Below are 27,748 nucleotides of genomic sequence, written 5' to 3'. Positions count from 1 at the left end.
CCAGTTTGCAAATTAATTCTAGTTCTGCAGTTTCTCATTGGAGTCTGTTTTTGAAGTTTTTGTTGTTGAATAATTGTGACTTTTAGGTCTGTAATTGAGCGACCAGGGAGGTTGAAGTGTTCTCCGACTGGTTTTTGAATGTTATAATTATTGGCGTCTGATTTGTGTCCATTTATTCTTTTGCATAGAGACTTGGCCAGTGTACATGGCAGAGGGGCATTGCTGGCACATGATGGCATATATCACATTGGTAGATGTGCAGGTGAGCGAGCCGCTGATGGTGTGGCTGATGTGATTAGGTCCTATGATAGTGTCCCCTGAATAGATATGTGGACAGAGTTGGCAACGGACTTTGTTGCAAGGATTGGTTCCTGGGTTAGTGTTTTATTGTGTGGTGTGTGGTTTCTGGTGAGTATTTGCTTCAGGTTGGTGGGCTGTCTGTAAGCGAGGACTGGCCTGTTTCCCAAGACTCCAAGACTGCTCACTGTGCGGCCTATTCTTTGTCGGTAGGTAGGTAGTTAGCAGTTAGTCATTAGGTTTAGTAGAGATTTTTGGTAGCTTTTCCTTTCTTCATTTAGAAGGAAATGTGCTTGTTTATTTTCCCTGAGATTTAGCCCCAGTACCAGAATCAGTCATTATGAGTGAACATAAGTCTACAGGCTTTAAAATTGCCCTTCATGCAAGACTTTAATGCTTAATAATGATGGCCATCCCAGATGTGTGCTGCGTCTGGGTGAGGGGCACATTCCTGAGAGAAGTGCCATCTGTAAATCTTTATATTGGAGAACCTGGAGAGCTTGGGAGTCTGGGTTGAAAATGTTCCTTCTGGAGAAATCAATGCATCTCTCATTAGACTCTGGGATACCTGAGGCAGAAACGTCCGAGCACTTGTCATCTAAAAGTTCTCCTGCTTGCTCCTCTGTGCATGGAGATGAAGTTCCTGATCCTAAAGACCATCCTACTGAGTCACCAGAGGGAAGAGAACTAGGTCTTCTTTACCACATCCTTCCTCAAGGAGCCATAAATTCTGTAGAGCCTCAAATGAAAAGGGTAGCATAAAGCATAAGGATCCCCCTGGCACCCAGTCAGGCACCAGTCACTGTGTCTCTAGACCAGCTCCCTTGGTACTGCATGAATTCCGTAGTACTGGCCTCCCAGTACTCATGTCCCGGTATCGATGCCATTTACTCATCTGTCTTTGTCACTAATGTATTTGGTATCAGAGTCCTATCTGGCACTGAAAGACCTACTGGTTCTTTGGTATTGGACTCCCCACGATTAGCGGTAGTGAAGGTGCATTCTACAGTATTGACCGCTACCAAGCATATCTGTGGTACCAAAGAGAGCACAGTCTGAGGACACTCCCAGATTTCAGCTGGAACTGTGCTGGTCTACTGCCAGCTGAATAGATTGGTCATGGCTCTGATGAGGAGCCACAAACAGATCATCCTCTATTCTGGCTCACATATCATTATCATTATCTCCAGGTGAGGCTGTGGTTCCTGCATCATCTATCTAGAGCACAGAGGATACGAGATGTTCCAGGACTTGTTACATGAAATGGCTGACACACTGGAGACTCCAGTCAAGGTGATCCAAGAAAAATTACACAAGTTCCTAGACATCCTGCACACCTCCAGACCAGAATTTTTTGCAGTGCCCATCAACAACGGGCTTTTCGAGCTGGAAAAGTTGCTCTGGCAGATGCTTGCTTTTCTGGCACCAAACTCAAAAAGAGCAGACCATTGCTACCAAGTGCCTTCCAGGCTTCAAACAATTTTTATATGCATCCCACACTAAGGTCTTTAGTGGTTACTGAGGCGAATGAGAGGTCAAGACAGAGCCAACACAAAGCAACACCAAAAGACTAGGAACTCATAAAACTAGGTTGCCAGGAATTATGGGCTTGAGTTCCTCAGTGGGGCCTGGGGTTAGGAAGCTCAGCCCTCAGACCAGTTAATGAGCCCAGCAGGGCTGTGACAGAATCGTCTGATTGGCCGGCCTGCCCTATTGGCTGCAGGGTGACAACAGGTCCGCATTTAAGCTCATCTGCAGTGACAGGTCACCAGTTGCTCAACACTTATGCTTGCAGCTGAGATCTCCCCTTTGCCTGCCTTGTTCCCAGTCTTGTTCCTGTCCTGCTCCAGACCTGTTCATTTGCCTGGTTCCTGACTCTGAATCTGACCACTAAGTCAAACCACCCTGGTTCCTGACATAGATTTACTTGGATGAAAAAATTATTCTACATCAAGGCTCCAAATGAGAATCACCAGTTAACAGGCCCTATTGGCAAAATAGGATTATTTGAATTGCAACTCCCCAAGACAACAGGGAGGACTTTGAGTTGCTAATCACTGAATGTCAACTTGTGCATGCTGCATCAGGAGTTGCAATCACTTCTGAATTTCAGACCAGTGGAAGAAGTACCTCAAGATCATGAGGGAAAGGGGTTTTATTCATATTCTCTTATTCCCCAAAAGAAAGGGGGCTAGCCCCCTATTCTGGACGTGAGATCGCTGAACACCTTCATTCACAGGTGTAGGATGGTGACTCTGGCCTAGGTAATCCCAACCTTAGGTCCACATGATGGACACTCGGCTATAGTGATTCACCCCGCTCACAGAAGGTATCCAAGATTTCAAATGGGCAATTTCTGCTGTCTGTACAGGGTTCTTCTTCAGGGTGAATCTATAGAACAATAAGAACAGGAGTACTTGTGGCACCTTAGAGACTAACAAATTTATTAGAGCATAAGCTTTCGTGGGCTACAACCCACTTCTTCGGATGCATATAGAGTGAAACTTATGTTTCACTCTATATGCATCCGAAGAAGTGGGTTGTAGCCCACGAAAGCTTATGCTCTAATAAATTTGTTAGTCTCTAAGGTGCCACAAGTACTCCTGTTCTTTTTGCGGATACAGACTAACACGGCTGCTACTCTGAAACCTATAGAACAATGTATAGCTGAAAAGAGAACTCACTGCTACAGAATGTGAGAAAAGGGAAGGTTGTGGGGAGGCTGCTATCTGAGAAAAAGGGCAAGTGCTGAGTTTTAGATAAGGGAGTGAGAGTTGTAAGGGGAGGGTAGCAATGTCAAAAAGCAAAAGGTCAGAGTTTTTAAAAAAAGCAGGTAATTATTTTACATAGGATTGGTCTGATATATAATCACTATCTAATCCAAGACCATTTCATACTTGTGTTGAGAAAAGTAACCTCAACTTTGCAGACAACAGTGCTTTCCTTAGATAACAAGGATATGCAGAGAGGATGAGACACCATGAATAAATTAGCGTAGGACTCATTTTACGGGCTTTATTGATGCTTTTGGACATGAATATTGTGATGTATCTTGTAGGAGAAATTCACTGTTCTCACCCCCCTCCCCCGTATAATGTATTTTTGACCTGCACCTGCTTATTATGAAAATCCTGCTCCATGATGGGATGCAGAATCAAGGGGGCAAGAAGGATGGTCTGAGTTCAAACAATAGGGGAAGAAATGCATAATAGTGAGAAAAAAACTTACATTTTCCCATAAGCTGGGGCATGTAAGATACTGCAGCCTCAGCTCTGCTGTATCTTATGCACAAACAAATTATGCATGAGTTTGCTCAAGGGACTACTCAGCTACTCAACAATAATGGGTAATTGCCCTAGCAAACTTATCCTCATATCACTCATACACACCAACACTTATACGAAAAAGAAAAGATGGGAAGAACAAATTTCAATATAAAACACATTATTAGTATGAAAATGACACATTTTCATTTAACCCTTTGTTGATAAAAGAACTTGCTGCAAATCTCTATGTTTCCAGGAGTTGGGGGCTAGGAAATTTCAAACCTCAGTACCAGTATTTTCCCTTTGGAAGGCAAACTCAAGATTATTTTACTTGGCACATTCATTTGTAGCAAAGGCTTGTGGGTAGCTCATGACACACTGACAGAATGGCATAGAAATTTGGAACAAAGTCCCCATTTTCAATACAATCGAGCAGATTCACGCCATATGGAAATCCTGCTGTTTAATGCAATACCCGTAAAAGCCACATATTGCTAAATTCATCTTTCAAAGATTTTTGCAAAAGTTGCAGGAATAATATTATTTATGAATTTTTAACCTTTACTCAGACTCCAAGGCGCTCCGAGCCAAATACACATTTCATAACTGGAAATCAAACTGCTCCACACATTGTAGATGTTTTGATTTCTCCAAGGCATCTAGAAAATAATCTAGGTGTCTTACTCTTTTTTATTTTGGTTAAAAAAACATACAAAATAACAGTAGGATCAGTGATTGGGCAAGAGGTAAGCAGTGACTACAATTCATTACCCTAACATATGTTGGAATTACTGTTAATTTGTCCTCCACCTCTTTACTCTATGAGTTTGTTTCATCCACCTATTTTGTTCTGTTGTAACCTTCTTTTCTGTATTGTAAGCTCTTTAGGGCAGGCACTGTCTGTGTAATAAGTGTTTATACAGTGCCTATCATTGAACAATGATTGGAGCCTTTTGCCATTACTGTAATACAAAACAAAATAATAATAATATCCACCCAGAACATTATTTCCCCTACAATCACTTGGGGAAAGCCCAAAACAATAGATAGGCCTTGAAGCATGCTCTTATGGACGTGCTAAAACAGCAGACAACAAGGAGCTACTGGCAGCCATATAGCTGCTTAATCCTACAGTCAGATACATTCAGGCAGCCCCTTCCACCCATGTGGATCCCCATTGTCTTCATTGGACTGCACACGGATACAAGGATCTGCCTGATTGGAGGGTAAAGGCCAAAGACAGTCATAGAATTTAAGGCCAGAAGGGACCACCACATCTACATCTGACTGCATTTATACCATAGGCCACCAAAACGACCCAGCACCCTCACACTAAACCCAACAACTGAAATCAAACCAACATTGATACAGCCCACAGGAGATGAGACAATTATGTGCAACTGGGAGAAAATAGGAGAGACAAAGGTGCTCCAGTGCCTGAGGCTTCTACAATGGCAGAGAAGTGATTACGTGAGATATACCCAGATAATCCTGGCAAGTGATCCACATCTATGCACTGCAGAGGAAGGTGAAACCCCCCCAAGGTCAATGCCACTCTGACCCAAAGGAAATTCCTTCCCAACTCCATATGTGACAATCAGTTAGACCCTGAACATGTGAGCAAGAACCAGCCAGCCAAGCACCTGAGAGAATGCTCAGTGCCACCTCCGAACCCTGGCTCTCGCCATTCTGGGTCCTATCTCCAGCCATGGCCACCCCTGATGCTTCAGAGGAAAGAGATACAAAATAAATAAAATTCCAGAATATGTTGAGGGAGGAAAATCCCTTCCTGACCCCTGCAGGTGGCCAACTGGAACCCTGACACATCAGCAAGAGAGGATTGCAGAGGCAGAGAACCAAGCCTTCCACTGTAGTATTTGTAAAAAGCAACAGAGGGTCCTGTGGCACCTTTAAGACTAACAGAAGTATTGGGAGCATAAGCTTTCGTGGGTAAGAACCTCACTTCTTCAGATGCAAGTAATGGAAATCTCCAGAGGCAGGTATAAATCAGTATGGAGATAACGAGGTTAGTTCAATCAGGGAGGGTGAGGTGCTCTGCTAGCAGTTGAGGTGTGAACACCAAGGGAGGAGAAACTGCTTCTGTAGTTGGATAGCCATTCACAGTCTTTGTTTAATCCTGATCTGATGGTGTCAAATTTGCAAATGAACTGGAGCTCAGCAGTTTCTCTTTGGAGTCTGGTCCTGAAGTTTTTTTGCTGTAAGATGGCTACCTTTACATCTGCTATTGTGTGGCCAGGGAGGTTGAAGTGTTCTCCTACAGGTTTTTGTATATTGCCATTCCTGATATCTGACTTGTGTCCATTTATCCTCTTGCGTAGTGACTGTCCAGTTTGGCCAATGTACATAGCAGAGGGGCATTGCTGGCACATGATGGCATATATAACATTGGTGGACGTGCAGATGAATGAGCCGGTGATGTTGTAGCTGATCTGGTTAGGTCCTGTGATGGTGTTGCTGGTGTAGATATGTGGGCAGAGTTGGCATCGAGGTTTGTTGCATGGGTTGGTTCCTGAGTTAGAGTTGTTATGGTGCGGTGCGTGGTTGCTGGTGAGAATATGCTTAAGGTTGGCGGGTTGTCTGTGGGCGAGGACTGGCCTGCCTCCCAAGGTCTGTGAAAGTGAGGGATCATTGTCCAGGATGGGTTGTAGATCACTGATGATGCGTTGGAGAGGTTTAAGCTGAGGACCGTAGGTGATGGCCAGTGGAGTTCTGTTGGTTTCTTTTTTGGGCCTGTCTTGTAGCAGGAGGCTTCTGGGTACACATCTGGCTCTGTTGATTTGTTTCTTTATTTCCTTGTGTGGGTATCGTAGTTTTGAGAATGCTTGGTGAAGATCTTGTAGGTGTTGGTCTCTGTCTGAGGGGTTGGAGCAGATGCGATTGTACCTCAGTGCTTGGCTGTAGACGATGGATCGTGTGGTGTGTCCGGGGTGGAAGCTGGAGGCATGAAGGTAGGCGTAGCGGTCGGTGGGTTTTCGGTATAGGGTGGTGTTAACGTGGCCATCGCTTATTTGTACGGTGGTGTCTAGGAACTGGACCTCCCGTGTAGATTGGTCCAGGCTGAGGTTGATGGTGGGGTGGAAGCTGTTGAAATCATGGTGGAATTCTTCCAGGGTCTCCTTCCCATGGGTCCAGATGATGAAGATGTCATCAATGTAGCGTAGGTAGAGAAGGGGCGTGAGTGGACGAGAGCTGAGGAAGCGTTGTTCCAGGTCGGCCATAAAAATGTTGGCATATTGTGGGGCCATGCGGGTGCCCATAGCGGTGCCGCTGGTCTGGAGGTATATATTGTCACCAAATTTGAAATAATTGTGCGTGAGGATAAAGTCACAGAGCTCAGCAATAAGTTGTGCTGTGTCATCATCAAGGATACTGTTCCTGACAGCTTGTATTCCATCTGTGTGTGGGATGTTGGTGTAGCGAGCCTCTACATCCATGGTGGCTAGGATGGTATTTTCTGGGAGGTCATCAATGCATTGTAGTTTTCTCAGGAAATCTGTGGTGTCACAGAGATAGCTGGGAGTGCTGGTGGTGTAGGGTCTGAGTAGGGAGTCCACATATCCAGACAGTCCTTCAGTGAGAGTGCCAATGCCCGAGATGATGGGGCATCCAGGATTTCCAGGTTTGTGGATCTTGGGTAGTAGATAGAATAACCCCGGTCGGGGCTCTAAGGGTATGTTGATTTGTTCCTGTGTTAGTGTAGGGAGTGTCCTGAGTAGATGGTGCAGTTTCTTAGTGTATTCCTCAGTGGGATCTGAGGAAAGTGGCCTGTAGAATTTGGTATTGGAGAGTTGTCTGGCAGCCTCCTTCTGGTAGTCAGACCTGTTCATGATGACAACAGCACCTCCTTTATGCAAACGGATGGACATCATACCAAATGGACTGAAGGTGAAAAATCCATTGCTATCTACATACTGCACAGACCACAGTGAGAGATTATGCCATACACTATCAAAGAAACTGAGGAACCACCTGATCAGCATCCTATACAGCAAACAGAAAAACATCAAGAAAGAGCTCTCCAACCTGGAGACTTTCATAAATAACCAACCCTCCACACAAATGGACTTTACTAAAATAAGACAGGAGATCTACATTACACACTTCACCTCTCTACAAAGGAAAAAGGACCGTAAGCTGTCTAAAATCCTACCTGCCACATGGGGCCACAACAGGGGTACCCCTAACTCACCCAGCAATATCGTCAATTTATCCAGCTACACACTCAACCCAGCAGAAGAGTCTGTCCTATCTCGGGGACTCTCTTTTTGCCCCAGCACCCCCACGAACATGATACAGTTCTGCGGTGATCTGGAAGCCTACTTTCGCCGCCTCCGACTCAAAGAATACTTTCAAGAGAACACTGAACAGCGCACTGATACACAGATACCCTCCCACCAACAACACAGGAAGAAGAACTCCACATGGACTCCTCCTGAGGGTCGAAATGACAGTCTGGACCTATACATAGAATGCTTCCGCCGACGTGCACAGGCAGAAATTGTGGAAAAACAACATCGCTTGCCTCATAACCTAAGTCGTGCAGAACGCAATGCCATCCACAGCCTCAGAAACCACCCTGACATTATCATCAAAGAGGCTGATAAAGGAGGTGCTGTTGTCATCATGAACAGGTCTGACTACCAGAAGGAGGCTGCCAGACAACTCTCCAATACCAAATTCTACAGGCCACTTTCCTCAGATCCCACTGAGGAATACACTAAGAAACTGCACCATCTACTCAGGACACTCCCTACACTAACACAGGAACAAATCAACATACCCTTAGAGCCCCGACCGGGGTTATTCTATCTACTACCCAAGATCCACAAACCTGGAAATCCTGGATGCCCCATCATCTCGGGCATTGGCACTCTCACTGAAGGACTGTCTGGATATGTGGACTCCCTACTCAGACCCTACGCCACCAGCACTCCCAGCTATCTCCGTGACACCACAGATTTCCTGAGAAAACTACAATACATTGATGACCTCCCAGAAAATACCATCCTAGCCACCATGGATGTAGAGGCTCTCTACACAAACATCCCACACACAGATGGAATACAAGCTGTCAGGAACAGTATCCCTGATGATGACACAGCACAACTTATTGCTGAGCTCTGTGACTTTATCCTCACGCACAATTATTTCAAATTTGGTGACAATATATACCTCCAGACCAGCGGCACCGCTATGGGCACCCGCATGGCCCCACAATATGCCAACATTTTTATGGCCGACCTGGAACAACGCTTCCTCAGCTCTCGTCCACTCACGCCCCTTCTCTACCTACGCTACATTGATGACATCTTCATCATCTGGACCCATGGGAAGGAGACCCTGGAAGAATTCCACCATGATTTCAACAGCTTCCACCCCACCATCAACCTCAGCCTGGACCAATCTACACGGGAGGTCCAGTTCCTAGACACCACCATACAAATAAGCGATGGCCACGTTAACACCACCCTATACCGAAAACCCACCGACCGCTACGCCTACCTTCATGCCTCCAGCTTCCACCCCGGACACACCACACGATCCATCGTCTACAGCCAAGCACTGAGGTACAATCGCATCTGCTCCAACCCCTCAGACAGAGACCAACACCTACAAGATCTTCACCAAGCATTCTCAAAACTACGATACCCACACAAGGAAATAAAGAAACAAATCAACAGAGCCAGATGTGTACCCAGAAGCCTCCTGCTACAAGACAGGCCCAAAAAAGAAACCAACAGAACTCCACTGGCCATCACCTACAGTCCTCAGCTTAAACCTCTCCAACGCATCATCAGTGATCTACAACCCATCCTGGACAATGATCCCTCACTTTCACAGACCTTGGGAGGCAGGCCAATCCTCGCCCACAGACAACCCGCCAACCTTAAGCATATTCTCACCAGCAACCACGCACCGCACCATAACAACTCTAACTCAGGAACCAACCCATGCAACAAACCTCGATGCCAACTCTGCCCACATATCTACACCAGCAACACCATCACAGGACCTAACCAGATCAGCTACAACATCACCGGCTCATTCATCTGCACGTCCACCAATGTTATATATGCCATCATGTGCCAGCAATGCCCCTCTGCTATGTACATTGGCCAAACTGGACAGTCACTACGCAAGAGGATAAATGGACACAAGTCAGATATCAGGAATGGCAATATACAAAAACCTGTAGGAGAACACTTCAACCTCCCTGGCCACACAATAGCAGATGTAAAGGTAGCCATCTTACAGCAAAAAAACTTCAGGACCAGACTCCAAAGAGAAACTGCTGAGCTCCAGTTCATTTGCAAATTTGACACCATCAGATCAGGATTAAACAAAGACTGTGAATGGCTATCCAACTACAGAAGCAGTTTCTCCTCCCTTGGTGTTCACACCTCAACTGCTAGCAGAGCACCTCACCCTCCCTGATTGAACTAACCTCGTTATCTCCATACTGATTTATACCTGCCTCTGGAGATTTCCATTACTTGCATCTGAAGAAGTGAGGTTCTTACCCACGAAAGCTTATGCTCCCAATACTTCTGTTAGTCTTAAAGGTGCCACAGGACCCTCTGTTGCTTTTTACAGATTCAGACTAACACGGCTACCCCTCTGATACTGTAGTATTTGTTACCCTTGGAGTGATTGAAACAGCTTCAGGAACTTCCCCCATACATTTCAATGGAGCATTTACTCTAAAGTTTAATAATGGATATGTCAACATTAACTATTTTGCTTCAGAGAGAAATGAGTGCTGATGGGATCCCCTGCCACATTTCTAGTATATATATTAGCTGAGGCATCTGTACTTCCTGTTGATGTACTACATCCATTTTCACAGTATTTCCACCAGCTGGATACAGAGTCCCAGGAGAAGAGAGATTTCCATTGTAATTCAACCAAAAGAGTTCCTTCTGGTTTGAGTCAAGACTAAAACTAGTTAAAGTGATTCAGTAACAAGCAAAATTTCTCTGACTCAGCCAAATTTGATATGCATTCTAGCAGCTAGTTTCAACTTTCCCCTAATCTATTTTGCTTACCAGTGCAGGTGTTGTGAATGGCATAAGACTTGTGATATTTGTAATCTGTAATCATGATTCATGGACAAACTCTTGGATGCCTTCACACATCTGGCGTTGTGCTATTCCTCAGCAAAATACTGTACCCCTATGTGGTGTCGTTCACCTCACACTAAATTGGTTAACGTCAAATTGAACTCAACCATGTGTATCAGCACAGGCACCCTGCGCCCCACTGCTATCCCATGGCTACCAGTTCTGAGCAACATAGCCCCTCCATACATTCATTGCATAGAGTCTACAGCCAAACTGGTGGAAAAACTACTTGCCAATCCAGGTCTCCCATTGTACATGGACATTTTCAGTCACCTCAGAGCATGCGTTACCTTAAGGCATCCATTGTGGCCTCAACTGCCAGATAGGAATCTGTCAGCACCAACCCTATGATGCAGTGAGTGGTAGGCTGAAGATGTTTGGCATGGTTTCCTTGTCACTGATCCGACCATTCAACCGCCAGGATTTGACCTGCCACATCACTATTGGACTCTGCTGAACAGGTTCCAAACTGGCCAAGGAATATGCGCAGCCGACCTCTACGCATGGGGTCTGCGCGACGACCTACTTGTCAATGTGGCCTCCGTCAGTCAATGGCGCATGTTTTCGATGAGTGTTAACTGACTAGATTTCATAGGGCCCTTCATTCTGCTGATGAAGTAAAATCTCAGATACTTGCTTAAGTCAGTTGCTGGCAGCCTTCTAAAAACAATGGTTCAACTCCAGAGTTGCAGTGAGAAAATTAAGCTCTCTCACATTTTCAAAAAAAGCAAACTGGGTTTTACATCTCCTTAGGGAAATAAGCAGCATAACACCAAACAGCCAAATGAAGGGAGGGACAATCCTTCAAATAAGGTCATCACAGTCTGAGTAACAACTCGGATAAAAAACAAGCTTTGGATCCATAGGCTTTCTCAGTCTGCCTAACGCATTTCCAGCAAGCCACATGTGTCTTTGTAGAAGGAGCTAGTGAAACTTTGTTTGAGGGCTGTGATGACATTTGTGTGTCTCTGTTATATTTATTACAGTGCAGAGTACTCATGTGAATCTGTCACATATTTTTCCTTGTAGGTATGTAGAGATTTAAGCAGGTGAAAATGTGTCCACAAAGGACCATAAAAGAGAAAAGGAGTTATACGGTAATGCAACGAAGGTACTGATGCATGGTTATTGCAAGTAAAAATGGCTAGCATGGAGGCAGGAGGTATATAAATGACTGCGAGCCACTTTCAAATGCGTCTTTCTCTCTTGCTCTTAGCAATATCACTGAATATAATAAAATATTTTTACACTGTTTTGCCATTGTAACTCTTGCAAGTTAACAGCCATCTTAAAATAGGCTACAGGGTGCATGATAATTAATGTGCGTACCTTTGTATAAGCCTCAAACAACAGTAGGCCTTATCATTTTCCTTCATGGGACTTTTAGGGTGGGATTTTCCAAAGCTCTTATAATTGGCTTAATTTTCTTCCCACTGAAATGAGTGGTAAGATTTTCATGGGGTTCTGCGCAGGCACAGAGGTCCATTTGAATGAGTGAGCTTGTAGGAGTGAGGCCATTGTCTGAACAAGTAGTAGCACTGCGTGTGTGATGTTTCCCCATGTGTAAATCTAGGAATATTTCTAATTTATTATTTTAAGAACAACAAAGATGCATGATTTGAAAATTGTGAAATTCTGTGTGTACGTTCTCTCCGGCAGTCATATGCCTGTTTACTCACAGATTCCTCCAATGTGCATTTCCTTAGGCATTCATGTCTTCCAGACTCTCTCTACTTTTTCTCTCTCACGTATTTTTTAAACACAGTCCTGTGTGCTTTTCTTTACAGACCTGATTGAACGTTACCTTTCACTGGGCTTGGTTCCTTACTAGTATTCTCTCCCCAAGTGCCTGTTGCTTGGCTTTCTTCCTCCCATAGTTAGGAGAATTTCTGACATAAACAACAAAACATCTTTCTCCCCAGCAAATGCCTATTAGAGAGGTAGGAAATGGTTCTCCCTTTGTAGGAGAATTTTTAAGATATTGAAATGTTTTCCTGTCCCCAAAGTCAAAATCTGTTCAGCCCAAGTCCCCTACTGTGAATCTAGCCCCTACTCGCTCTGTCCTTCAGCTCCCCAGCCGTACCGGGGGATAATAACTGTTCCTTCCTCCCACCCTCTGTGTGTCTCTTCTAGTTAGAATATAGTCTCTTCAGAACAGGGACCATGTTTTTATACAGTGCTCAGTGCAGTGGGTTCCTGATCTCGGTTGGGGCTTCTAGATACTGTAATTAAAAAATATATCATCATAAACATCTCTAGTCCTCTGGAAGAAAAGATCTACCTACTAAATGTGAGTTAAAACAGCCTGTCCCCTCGTCTGGCATCATTGAATGGTCTCTGTCATTGAACTCCCCTTTCCCTCTCTGTACAGAAAGATTATGTTTTTAAAAAATAAATAAAACCAATGTGTGTGTGGGGGGGGGGGAGGTTGGTTTATCAAAGAGTTTGTAGTCCTGATTAGGAAATCTATTTAACCTGGTGTCAATTAGCCGCCTTGATGTGCAAATCTGTCTGAGTCCTGTGAGGGTGGGAAGGCAGCACCCCAGCTGAGCATTATACAGGAGCAGCTCTATTTAGAAAGAAGCATGGGGGAAAGCAAAGGCAAGCAGAACAGTCAAGAAGGGAATAGAAAGCCTCAGCAGAGGTTTAGAAAGAAAAACATACACAGGTTAGTGCTGGGGTTTTCTTGTAACCGTAGCATTCTGAGGCACAGCCATGGGAGCATAAAAAAAATAATAAAGGGGTTGAGACTAGAGGGAGAGTCCTTGGTGTTACTTCCACGGGGTTGCTGGGGCTGTTATTAAAGTCCTGCCAATGGTTTCAAGTGGAACAGCTAATGTTTCAAGTGTTCATAAATAATTGTTTAATGTTCCCAGCACTTCAGGAGCAGGTTTTAAAAACTAGCCTTGGACTGATAATTACCATTGCTATAAAAGCATCCTTTGTACAGTAGCTTTGTATGTTGTTTACAGGTTTCTATAAAAAGTTAATATAGAAGGATGGGCCTGAATCAAAACCGTGGGCCTCTTCATACAGTATAAAGCTAGGTTTCTGAGTAGCAGCCGTGTTAGTCTGTAGCCGCAAAAAGAACAGGAGTACTTGTGGCACCTTAGAGACTAACACATTTATTTGAGCATAAGCTTTCGTGGGCTACAGCCCACTTCTTCGGATGCAAAGCTAGTGGATCTCACCACCACAGAAGACCCTTGGCTTAGGGGGAGTCCCCACATGGTTTAGAACAGCTTTCTAACTCTATAATTCAATGTAGTTATTCTACAAAGTTTGATCTCTAAAGCAGAATTTAAGGTTAAGTCTTCCTGGGATAAGGAGGAGGCACTCATTTGTGCCATGAAGCAGAATTCACTTGGAGCCAAGAAACTTGTTTGGTAGAACAAAAAAGCTGCTCCTTCTCAAGGAGAAAGCTGATTGCTAGTCTAAGATAGCCATAAACCCAGACACCAGAAAAACTCATTCCCTTGGGGAGCTGTGAACAAATTCAATATCTGCGTTCCAGTGAAATTAAGAGTATACGCAGAACTGGTGGAAATACTGCGAGAATGGATGGGCAGGGGCCAGCCTGAATAAAGTTAAATATCAGGATGCTATTACAAGTCTGATTCTGATCTCACTTATGCTGATGTAAATTCCATCAAAGTCTGCTGGTGAGTGAGATTAGAATCGCATCCATGACCTCAGAGGTACGAAAAAATGTTCTGCACCGTTCACAAAACGGACAACCCATCTTCCCTCACCTGGTCTTTGCTATTGGTGAACAATTGCAAATCATGGTGAGGATACAGTCAATCATGCTGCTTGTAGAAATTACGTTGGTCATGAGTTCCAAAGGTAGCTAGTGATTTTGGTTGCTCAGCTTGAGACATTGTAAAAGAGGCCTGATAGTCAGAGGGTGGATGCTCAACATTTTATAAAAATCAGTCCGCTTTAATGTTTCATGCAAAGAAACCCATGTCGACAAATATCTGTTTAAAGTAAAGTCGACAAATATCTGTTTGGGAAGTGGGGAGCTATTGCAGAATGTCCAATGTAATGTCTATCCCACATAAGCTTAAAATTCACATTAGCTTCATTAAAGAGACCCTTCCAGTCTTATCACTATAATTTTCTGTTTTGGGGCTAAATTGGCTGAGTTTCTCTCGGTCTGCTCAAAGAGAAAATTAAAACAACAGATCATCTAAATATTACACACATTTCCCATACTGATGGGTAAAATTTAGCTCTTTATAATCCACTTTTATTTGCATTTTTAAAAATTATTTGGGACCCAATCCCTGCAGACACTTACACAAATAAGTAATATTAATAGGACAATTCACAGGAGTAAAGGTACTCATGTACAGTAGTGTTTGCAGGATTCGGGACTTAAATTCAAACAGGAGAAAAAGCATATTTAATTGGCAATTCTTTTCTTATTGCAAAAATTTTGGTGTAAGATTTTTTTAAATCTGGAGATAACTGCTAGATGGGTCAATTTGTTTCAATCTTTTATTTGAAGGTTTATTTATATAAAACCGATTTATATTGAGGAATAAAGAGGGCAGGAAGGTTATACAAACATCAGTTGTTAACACTGAATCTGTGACTCTAGTTCTTAATATAGAAATATTTTATAAATACCTTGTCTGTTATCTTGGAAATACAGTGACTCCTATTCAGATTTAGATAGTAAGCTGTGTGTGTAGTGAGCTGGACTGCCAAAGATACATTTGTCAAAAAAAGAGCATTAGGACATTAATTTGATTTGAAAAATATAAGGAAACAACATTATAGTTTCTAGGCTTAAGCAGAAGTGATTATTCTTGCTTGACTGCCCTCTGCTGGAATTGCTGAATTATGCACTTAGTTCAAAAAAAGACAAAGTGGGTATTCAAGGGCTAACTTAACGATTAATGTGGGCAAGCTTATTACAGAGTATAAATGTACAATAGACCAGGTATAAAACACAGGGTGTTAAAACTGAGCTAAATACATTTAAATACAGTGGAGAAATGTTGATTTAATTAACCATGAAAAATAGCCAGCATCTGTGTGAGTCAAAGACAACAATTATACATAATGGACGAACTGAAAACAATGGACTTTTACTGAATGAAAGGACTTCTCTAATTCATCCAAAAGATATACTCATTGCTAAATGAGGTGGAGGGAGGGAAAAAAGCTCCAGATTAGATTTATCTACTGGACATAATATAGCTGAAGCAAGGGGACAGTTTTTGACTCAACACAGTAGAATTTCTGTTTGTAACTATGATTGAAAAAATATAAGCATCATGATTTTCCTAATTTGCAAATGATACCAAAATATGTAGAAATAATAATGGGTCTATTGTGTGAAAGGGATACATGTTTTTCTACTTTTGTTTTTTTAACTGCCTCTGGTAAATGCACATTAGTCATATTTATCCCACTCATGAGAGAGCTTCTTCCTATAACTAACTGCAGATTAACCCCTTTGGGGTTTTCGTAAAGTGTCAGCACACTGTCTCTTTTAGGAGGATGGCAGTATCTAAACCTATCTTATTACTGACTACTATTTTCCCTTGATATTCGTAAGGTCCTGTGGAGTTAAAGAATAAATGTGCATTGAAAAAGGAGCAGCAAAATTATCCGCATGTCCCCATTTGTGTCTGATAGTTCTTATCTTGCACAGGGGACTGGGAAGAGGTAGAGAAGAGGATTAAGAAAGTGGTTATGAGAAAAATAAACAGGCATTAATGTCCCTTCACTTTTTTCCTTCTCCTATGTTCTCCCAACTCCTCCTCTCCTTTCATTCCATTTTCTCTTTTTTCCTCTTTTGTATTTCCCACCCCGATAAGTAAAGTGATGGAACTGTCTAACACTCGCACTGAAACTGAATGATCAGCATCCTTGGCCCTTAAAACTTCCTTCCTCTGTTACATTTACATTGGGAACATTATTAACTCCACAGAGGCCAAAGATGTAATCCAGAGTAACCTGAGAGCAGAATACATCCATGATATCAAAAAGGAAGATATTGTATAAAAAAAAAATCTACATGCTCTTAAGATGTCACACATCATCTATACTGTGTGTCTGTTCAGTGTCATAAGCACATTTACATAGGCTGTCATGAATTTCAAATTGCACCTCAAATCAGTGCCAGTTTAAAATTACCTTCCAGCACAATGCCGCTTTGCGTTAAGAGTTAATCTTATAGGCCATGCCACGTCTGAAAATAGCATTGACCTTCCTATGTCACTTCTGGGTCATTATTTATAAAGCATTTACATAAATTGCCCCCACATGTTTGTAGTTTTGTGGCACAAGCAGCAGGCAACTGTTGTCTAGTGGCTACCCCTTAACCATTTTCTTAATGACACCAAAGTGAACAAAGCTCTCGTGTGATAGATAGAAAAACACTGTTAGCGGCGAGGCTAATTGGAGTGCGGTGTGTAGATACTTGCTTATGGTTCTGTTCTGCCAGGCCATTCATGGGTTAATTGTCATAACAATCACATGGGGATTATACTCTAAGTGGTATAATGACTATAGAAATTTAAGCAGACTCCTTTCAACTGTGATATTGTATGCAATAGTGTTGTAGCTGTGTTGGTCCCAGGATATTAGAGAGACAAGGTGCGTGAGGTAATATCTTTTATTTGTATAAAAAAAGGTAAAAAAGACATTACCTCACCCACCTTGTCTCTCAACTGTATTATTGTTGAAGTTATCTAATTGCATGTGTCTTGACTATGGGAAACGACAGCTTGAGTTTGTCATTCTCAGGTTCAAGGCAAACATAAAAGGCCAAATTCTTCCTTGTTGCAACTCCATTTATTTCACTGGAGTTGCACAAGGGATAAACTTGGACCAAAGTGCTTAGGCCAAACAATTTCTTCTTGAACAGTTTTGGCATGATGGCTCATCTTGCTGTCTCTTGCATTTGATATTCAGTAACAGCAATAATCCTTGCAGTTGTATCTACTTGAGTTACTGGCGGTATCTATGGTTAAGAAAGGATGACACCAAAGAAACTCTGAGGAAACAACTTTTTAGAGCATGACTCCCAGAGACAGCATTAGCGGCTTAAAAACTACATATTAAAAGAGAATTAAACAGGCACTTGGGGTGGATGGGGGAGGAAGTGGTATGTTACAGGATACAAACATCAGAGACATAGATGCTGCATACCCTCTTTTCTTCCTATTGCCCTTTTCTTAGGGCCTATCTACAATCCAAAGAGTCAGGGAACCCAGTTGCAGCATGGTTACAATTTGTAGTGTAGACAGAATCTATGTGATGATCCTTAATTTACTAATATTTACTTGTTTTTATTACTGAAGTGCCTAGAGACTCCAACCAAAATCAGGACCCCATTGTGCTAGGTACTGTATCATAGAAGATTAGGGTTGGAAGAGACCTCAGGAGGTCATCTAGTCCAATCCCCTGCTCAAAGCAGGACCGACCCCAACTAAATCATCCCAGCCAGGGCTTTGTCAAGCCGGACCTTAAAAACCTCTAAGGATGGAGATTCCACCACCTCCCTAGGTAACCCATTCCAGTGCTTTGCCACCCTCCTAGTGAAATAATGTTTCCTAATATCCAACCTAGACCTCCCCCACTGCAACTTGAGACCATTGCTTCTTGTTCTGTCATCTGCCACTTAGAACAGCCTCGCTCCATCCTCTTTGGAACCCCCCTTCGGGGAGTTGAAGGCTGCTATCAAATCCCCCCTTCACTCTTCTCTTCTGTAGACTAAATAAGCCCAGTTCCCTCAGCCTCACCTCGTAAGGTATGTGCCCCAGCCCCCTAATCATTTTCGTTGCCCTCCGCTGGACTCTCTCCAATTTGTCCACATCCTTTCTGTAGTGGGGGCCCCAAAACTGGATGCAATACTGCCGAATAGAGGGGAATAATCACTTCCCTCAATCTGCTGGCAATGCTCCTACTAATGCAGCCCAATATGCCGTTAGCCTTCTTGGCAACAAGGACACACTGTTGACTCATATCCAGCTTCTCATCCACTGTAATCCCCAGGTCCTTTTTTGCAGAACTGCCGTTTAGCCAGTCGGTCCCCAGCCTGTAGCAGTGCATAGTATTCTTCCATCCTAAGTTCAGGACTCTGCACTTGTCCTTGTTGAACCTCATCAGATTTCTTTTGGCCCAATCCTCCAATTTGTCTAGGTCACTCTGGACCCTATCCCTACCTTCCAACATATCTACCTCTCCCCCCAGCTTAGTGTCATCCGTGAACTTGCCAAGGGTGCAGTCCCTGCCATCATCCAGATCATTAATTAAGATGTTGAACAAAATCAGCCCCAGGACCAACTCTTAGGGCACTCCGCTTGATACTGGCTGCCAACTAGACAGTTGATAGGAGCTGTTGATCACTACCTGTTGAGCCTGACGATCTAGTCAGCTTTCTATCCACCTTATAGTCCATTCATCCAATCCATACGTTTTTAACTTGCTGGCAAGAATACTGTGGGAGACCATATCAAAAGCTTTGCTAAAGTCAAGATGTATCATGTCCACCACTTTCCCCATACCCACAGAGCCAGTTATCTCATCATAGAAGGCAATCAGGTTGGTCAGGCATGACTTGCCCTTGGTGAATCCATGTTGACTGTTCTTGATCACCTTCCTCTCCTCCAAGTGCTTCAAAATGGATTCCTTGAGGATCTGTTACATAATTTTTCCAGGGACTGAGGTGAGGCTGACAGGTCCGTAGTTCCCCATAGTCAGCCCCGCCCCAGAGACTTTATGATCTACATCAACAAGACCTTCTAAGAATGGAGAAACAGAGGCATAGAGAACTCTAGCGATTTGCAACAGAAGTAGAGCCAGGAATGGAATCCAGGCCACCCGAGTCCCAGTCACTCCCCTACAAATGGACCATACTGTTTCTCCCAGTTACACATAGTTACATGTGTTGTAACTGGGCCCCTGACTTGCTTAGTGTTGGAGATGGACCCTAATTGCCAGGAGATGGACCCTAAGTTTCATAAAGTTTCACACATTGCAAAGCATCAGTTTCAGGTAATTTAAATCATAGTGTGAATGTGCCATGGGTAAAGAGCTATTTGCCTTGGGTCTCCATCTCTGTCTAGCCTCATTGACCTACTGCACAGACCTGTGTCATCAAGGATAGACTTCCAGAAAATATGGGAGATCTTCTAGGTCCGATGCCTGAATTTTTGCATGACCTGATGCATAAAGATGCTGGGATGCTTCAGACTGCAGAAAGTTTGAGAATTTCTGGATGGGAGGTGGGGGCGGGGAAGGAGCACAAGGGGCTATGACAATATGGTGATGAGGGCCATGTAAATACCTATGTAGATAGGAACTTTCCAAGCGGGAATAGGGGCCCGCAGGTATGTCCTGGATGCTAGTCAAGAATGGAGGGAGACACCTTGTTAAACTGTTGATGGATATTAGTTCAGAGAAGTGGGTTTCAGGCTCCTGTAGGCAGCCAACTATCAGGCATGTGCTCTGGCCATGATAGCAAGTAGTCCTGTAAAGGCTCTGATTGGAGGGAGAGAGCATATGTGGAAACACTACTTCTAACATCACAAAAGCTGGTGTTTGCATGCAGAAAGCAAATATTTTTGTGAGTTCTGGGAAGCAGGTGAAAGCTCCCTATCATCTGTCAGTGAATACAGGCTAGAGGCAAGCACATGACAGGAATCCCAGTATCTTGTGCAAGTGTGAAGGTCATGCAAATTTCTGTGAACATGCATGGACAAATTAGAATTGCATGAGTTGAGACACACAGGAATGTGCGTGGCATGTACCAACCTGCAACCTACCAAAAGCTATATCAGTAGTATGTGAATGAGTCAGCCTGGGAGCATGTGTGTGTGTGTGTCTGAATAAAAATCTCATGTATGAATGTGAAATGCCTTGTGTGAAGTGACATTATGGAAAAGATACACTCACACTTACCTCTAGGACAAGTTATTGTGGTGAAATTCAGCCCTTTGGGCACTACTCTCACTTCACATCAATTTGCTGCAGGTAGAAACATCTTTAAGAGAGTACACAACTCTGTCTTTCTATATAAAAAACGTATCCCTGGCCACTTACACTCATCCAACACCATATAGAAATTTTGACCAGCACAGAGGTGTGATGTCTTGGCTAAAACCTATCTTGAATATTGGCCTTTTGTATACTTAATTCCTTCACCTGAAATTACAGGGGAATATCTTTTCTTTTTTCTCCACCTCCCAAAAGCTGGTGTACAGAGATGAAAACAGAAAGGCTGTTCTGTTCCACCCCCGAGGTGGCTGCAATCGGTGGTGGGTGAAGTAAAGCCTATATATAGTCAGTGAAGCGCCTTGGGGTAGCTCTGGATAAAAAGTGCTGTATAAATGTAAGGTATTATTATTATTAAGGTATTATTATTGTAACTGTGCTGCAAGTTACAACAAGGCTGTCAAAATTACCTTGGAGCACCTAATACTGGCACGGCTGCAATCTAAAGTTCTCTGGTTAATCAGAAGTGCCAGGTAAAATTAACACAATATTGACAGACAAACTGATCTGGGATATGTTTACTCTCTTGATTTAGAATTCCTTAATGGGAAATGCACTAATGACTGAACCAAAGAAAGTTGCACCCCTCTGGCATCCTTTATAAAAATCAGCTTTATAAAAATCAGCTGTGGTCACACTGAGTCTTAAACACTGTTCGGTTGCCATCATGCTGATTTAATCAATCCTGCTCAGGTAACAAAAGGTAGAACTGGAGAATAATACGCCTGATAATATATTTTAATCAAATACATTTAATGGGAAACAAAAGTGATATGGAGGAGACCAAAACACATCCTTACAGCGTAAAAAAAGCGCCGAACATAACAAAATAAGTGTATGATTTCAAGCAATGATTTTAAATGTGAACACCCTTAAAATATGCTTCAAAGGGAAAGATGCTACTTGGAAGGAATGTGGAATCTCTGTGCAATACAGAGTGAAATTCTAGCTCTAGTCTGAGAAGTGATGGTAATAAGGGTACATATAAGGTGCAATTGAGACGTACACTTTAAGGTAGCAAGGCTGCAAAGGGAATTTAGCAAAAAGTTCTATTGATATGTGGCCAGAATAGCATCAATGCTGGTAGCCACCTAAAGAGATAATACTGTAGTGTTCACTGTACCTGGAGGTAATGCGACTGTATGTGACTATATGATTATTATTAAGACACTTACCTCTTTTGCAACCACTTATGCCTCTGTGTGCGACTCGTTGCTGCTGATGGCTCCAAAACTAGAGCTAGTGAAAAATTTTCAAAAAATTTAGAGGAAAAGATTATTCTAATGTTTTGCTTTTTTTAAAAAATGGTTCTACCAGCCATATGACTGTGTTAATCTCCCTCCCTCCCAGGACTACATGTTCTTCAATGCTAACATCAATAAAAAGTAATAATAATGAAAAACCCTATAAGCCAGATCCTTAGCTGGTGTAAATCTGCATACACTGGTTAAGTCAGCTGAGGATCTGCTCCATAGTTTTTCTGAGAACAGTAATAAAAATGTCTCTGAATCCGCAGAGGGAGCAGATCTTTTGAGTAGGAAGGTGCCATTTTTACACAGTCACTGTTCAGACCACAGTCACACTTTCAACCAAAAATAGAAAATATATTTTACAACCAAAAAATTCTCTAGTAGAACTTCACATTCTCTGACTTTTCAGACTCTCAGGTCTGCTATCCTGATTGCACATCTTCTAGTGGATGACATGTCATCAGCTAAAGATGGATTTTAAACACAAGTCTTGTCAAAAGTTTCATTTAACCTCTTCAATATAACAGGCTGCTGATGGTTTACATTTCTGACAGTAGAGGTAAATTAATCTCTGCCAGGTGCTTGGAGTAGGGAGAGAGAAGAATTGAGAAGAATGAAGATGAGGTAAAATGGTAACCAGTGAAGATACTGACATCTTTAGCTGAGTGTTGAGGGGTGGGTGGGAATGTGGGTGTGTTTAATATGTTTAATATAAAACATATCTACATATGTGTACACATTCTTTCTTTTTTATATACATATATAAGTGTTTTCCATTGTATTGTGCAAACTTGACATTTGATGAGGAATAATATTTCCAGATGGGCTGGATATTGGAGAATAGGGAGTAGGTTAGGATTTGTCTAATGAAATGTTAATTTTTTGGCAGACAGAGGAGTTTGGGGGTAAACCAGTTAAGCCCAGAGATGATTAAAAAGGGATCTGTGAAACTTCGGAGAAGTAATTATTATTAATTGAGGCCGTCACCAGTTTATATGATAAAGGTAGTGTGCACACAATCCAATTTGCTGGGTTCTATTTCCTCCTTTCAGGGGGATGTAATAAGTTAGGGAGGGAGATCTTGTTAGCAAGCAACCCCAAAAGGCATAATGCTGAAAAACATTGACACAGGGAACTTCAGCTATGAGACAGTTGATTTCTCAGTTGGGAGATGCTTTGGGAAGATATGGCATCTTGCCTTCTCAATGAGGACTTGGTAATAATTCTCACTATTCATGAACAGATGTCTTGGTTAGATTCCCTAGGTGTATTTGAATTCATTAAAGGATCTAGGGAATCAAGATATTAATTCTAAATCATTACATATTATAGATGTTTTCTCTGGAAGAAGGAGAACGTGGCTAGAGGGGGTTATAGCAGAGATGCTAAGTGATGTTCAGATAATCTGTCATGGCCTTTCTACTTTTAGGCTGTTCTGGATGTCCTTTTTGTGTTAGTTATTCTAAACAATTTAGTGAAAGAGTGAAATGTAAGTTCTATAGGTCTGTGGGCTCATTGACACATACAGCTCAGGGTGGGGGGAGAGAGATATTTCTGAATGATAATGGGCTAGATCTTCAACTGATATAAATGAGTGTAGTTCTACTGATTTCAGTGGAATCTGGCCCGTTATGTTGAAGCATACTATAATTGACAACCCAAGTTATATTGCAAATGGAAGTCATCAGACAGGAAATATTAGTAAATGGTGACCTAAATGGATTGTTGGAATTGGACTGGCACGATCTCACTCTAATTCTCAGTTGTTAGTATCTCCATATTTTAGCACTGGATGGTAGCTATAGTCTTCCCTGCATATGTAACTGGTGGTTCTTAAGTGATTCCTTCTTTGCTGGCTCAGGTTCTGATTGGCTTGGAGATCTTGATTAGCAGGTGTTTGGGGAGAGGATGGAATGGATATATGAAATCATGAATTACCAAAGGCATATCAGGTCCACGTGGCAAAACTCTGCTCCAATACTCTACTTCCTTAAAATGTGTGACTCTCCAATTCTTGTCAATGGAAGCTCAGGAGAAGAGTATTAATCACTGAATGTTTGTAAAATGCTTTGAATCCTCTGGAAGAATTGGACTGGGCTTTAGAAATTCTTTCTAATTTTATTACTGTTTTTTACTGAGATTAGGAGGGTTTCTTTCCCACTCTGTATGGATATATATTCATGAAAATGAGGGGAATAAGATTAGGGGGAAGGAAATACTTGAGGGAGGAGAAATCTGCTCATTTATCTTCTCCCTCCTAGTTCCTTTCCCCCTTTCCTTCTAATCTCATTCTCCACATTTCTTTCTCCCTCCCCTTCTACTCTACTTGCAGATTCTCCTTTGCTCATTGTTCATTTTATCCAAGGTTTAGTTACGGCTAACAAAGCCCCAGATGACTTCCTCTCAGGTCTCCTTGATGGACAATGTCTTTTGTCCACTCTTGAGTCCTTGATCTTCCTCCAGTTGGAAACAGTCTGAACCCATCATGGGGGCATCCAGCCCCAGTTGGCTCTGCATTGCACTCAGATGCAGTCCTGCATCCAGGTACCTTCTCAGTTCAGTGTCAGGATCCAAGGATACTGGTTTAACCCACTCACTAATCTTCTCCAGTTTATTTATATTCTCCTTTCCCTATCAGTTTTCTTTTTTCCTTAGGACCTTTTCTTCTTCTTCCTGTGAGCATTCTGTAATGGAATTAGTTTGTGAACGAATTCTTCCCACTGCCAATGCCATGGAAGCCATATGTGATGGGCAAGCAGGGAACATTAATCTCTGTGTTGGAATTTGTTCTATTTGCAGTGCATCTTGCAAGGTCCTGTTTAACCATCTCTTATAGCATATATTACCAACACTGAAGTGATTAATCTCTTCAAGAAAAGAGAATCTGCATTTCTTGAACTAAGCACCTGAAAAATTCCTCCAATCAGCCCAGATACTTTCTCACTTAATGTACCATGGCCCAGTGCAGTATTGGAATTTTTTTTTGCACCGTTTCCAGAATTACGGAGTTTTGTGACATATAAAAAGTGCTTGGGTGAGTAATTTTTCAAGTTGGTGCCTGGCTTTCCCCCCCTAATTGTAATGCAACATATGATTTAAGCTGGTTCTGATAATGTTTTTCAGTTACATTCATGTGTGATGTTTGCAGTGAGTTTCTTGGAGTAATTGTAATTCAGAAGTTGTCTGTAGCCCTGTGATATGTGCATAATTGTCTCTGTCCACTGTAACCAACAGCACCCCTTGTCAGCAGGATTGATGGTAATGTTTTGGTTCCTTTTTTAATAATTAATTGCTGTTCCTTCTAATAACAGGGGATTGGAGTGGAGCTTTTGTTGTTCTAAATTTGAAATCTTAGGTCTGTAGAGATGTTTCCAGAAGGTATTTTCTTAGGTTTAACATGCACTCTAACCACAGGTGTTGTATCATCAAAGAAATAACCGATATGCTAATTTCAAAATAACAGGCCTGTTTATTGTTACTGTGCATCATCATCAAAGAAAACAACAACCACCTGTCTTTTGCTGTATAATTAAATTGATGGGTGTTTATTCTGTGCTAAATGATATGGTAATATATGGATATGGGGAATAATAATAGAAATCATAGTTTTAAAAAATACTTTAGAGATTTTTTTAAAATGCTTTTAAAAACAGTCTTTAAAAGTGGAGAGTTTTTAAAAAATCCATCAATATTGATGTTCCCTTGTATATCAATGCTTGCTTTTTCCTCTTTCTACCCCATATCAGAATCTCACCTTTCAGTAGTTTTGAAAGGCTATGTGTTTTTGTATTCTTTCTCTGTGTGGTCTTCTGTGATCCTTTCTGTCACACCCCTCCCCCCCCCCCATATGCTCCCCTTCATTGCCACCCTCAAAGGCTCATATTTCATTAATTCTCCCTATGCCTCTCCAAGCAAAGGCTAATTAAGGGTGACTCAGAGAACTTTTTTCTTCTCTTCCTCTTTCCCATTCCACCTCAGGGGCTCCCTGTGCTGCCCGTGTAATTCTCCGAGGTCCAGTCAGCCTCGAAGAGTGAGGAGCTCTATGCAGAACCTTGCATAACACAAAACTAACAACAACACAGCATGTCTTCTCAAGCATCCAAACTTGCTCTCACTCTAAGAAAAATAACATGGGAGACTATGTGCAACAGCACCAGTGGATGATGCCTGCCATAACCATAGACTTTTAACTGAGAACCGAAAATAGGAAACAATCAGGACTTTGGGAACTCATGAACAGCAGGTTACATATATAACAAGTGTGTTTACTCCATGTTCTCTACATATCTACTAGACCAGGTAGATAAGTCTCATTTAAATCATCCTCTTGGATGTCTTGCTGACAAGTTCAATTTACCGTGGCCACAACTCAATTCCTTGTCTTCCCTCCCAAAACCTTCTCATTCCCCTTCTCTATCATTGTTAAGAACACAGTCATTCTCCCTCTTTCTCATGCCCATAACTTGGGTATTAGCTTCTTCCTCCCTCCCTCTCTTTAGCAGCACACATACAGGCTGTGTCTTCTTCCTCCAAGGCAAGATGCAGCCCTTTTTTTCAGTCCCTACTCCTATAGCTCTCATCCAGGCCTTGATCGCTTCCTATGTTGATCGATGATACCTTATCCTTTCTGGTCTTCCTGAAACCCCCTTTCCACTCTCAGATCCATTTAAAATGGTGTTGCTATAATTATCTTCCTAGATTTTGTTTTGACCATGTTAGCTACCACGGGGGGGAGGGATAGCTCAGTGGTTTGATCATTGGCCTCCTAAACACAGGGTTATGAGTTCAATCCTCAAGGGGGCCATTTAGAGATCTGGGGCAAAAAAAAAAAAAAGTTGGGGATTAGTCTTGCTTTGAGCAGGGTGTTGGACTAGATGATCTACTAAGGTCCCTTCCAACCCTGATATTCTATGTTTATTCTAAGTCCCTCCACTGGCTCCATCTTCTCCACTTCTCATATACTAGCTTCTTACCTTCACCTTCAAAGCCCTTTGCAACTCTGTCCCTCCATTCTTGTATCTTATCACATTGGCCCCCACCTCCACTTCTCCATCTATAATCTTCAGGCATTCTTCCCTTATGTATGGAACTCACTCTCCAGACTGATCCATAAAGCTACTACTCTGTTCTCCTTCAAATACCTCTTCAAGATCTTCTTCTACTGTGATGGCTATGGGAAACTAGCAGATAATGGCAAGGTAGTGATTTCGTATATTAAATAAATAAATATATTATGCAAAGTGTAAATGACTCAAAACCATCTAGATATGTTCACACTGGGTCTATATAATGACCTGTCACTGTTACCCTCTATCTCCTTACTTATTATCTCCAGTTGCGTAGCTGCTACACACCCTTGTTGCATCTAGTGTTAAATTAGATTGTAAACTCTTTGAGGTAAGGATTGTCTCTTACTATGTGTTTTCACGGCATCCAGCATAATGGGCCCCTGATACTGATTGGGGCCTCTGGGAACTACTGGAATACAAGTAATAATAACCTAAATCAGGCTGAAAGATTGCAAAAGCTGAGTTGTTATCCCAAGGACCTAAACCTTGCAAAACTTGATGGGTTTGGTTGATTGTGACCAGTCCAAACCCTGGATTTTCAACTAAATCTCCTATTGAAATTTTGGGTGTATTTGAATTTGGATTTCAAAGCAAAACTCAGAAGGAGCAAAGAGAAATAAAACAATTCTTTATGAGCTTCCTTTCAACTTACTTCTACCTCCAGGTTCTTGCCATGATGGCCAGAAATTTTTGACATAAACAACAAT

General features: G+C 42.3%; 1 protein-coding gene across 1 annotated transcript in view; it reads right to left on the bottom strand.

Annotated features, from left to right (window-relative positions):
- MDFIC2 (MyoD family inhibitor domain containing 2) overlaps positions 1-27,042 on the bottom strand; it is a 105,029-nt gene extending 77,987 nt beyond the window's left edge. Inside the window, exon 1 of the mRNA XM_065408266.1 lies at positions 26,946-27,042. Coding sequence (XP_065264338.1) covers positions 26,946-27,042 — 97 coding nt within the window. The remainder of the gene's footprint in view (positions 1-26,945) is intronic.
- Between the last annotated feature and the right edge of the window lie 706 nt (positions 27,043-27,748).

The sequence above is a fragment of the Emys orbicularis genome, chromosome 7, assembly GCF_028017835.1.
Source record: "Emys orbicularis isolate rEmyOrb1 chromosome 7, rEmyOrb1.hap1, whole genome shotgun sequence".
In the NCBI taxonomy this organism is placed as follows: domain Eukaryota; kingdom Metazoa; phylum Chordata; order Testudines; family Emydidae; genus Emys; species Emys orbicularis.
Note: the sequence above shows the minus strand (reverse complement) of the source record. Positions and strands in the feature narration are given on the sequence as shown.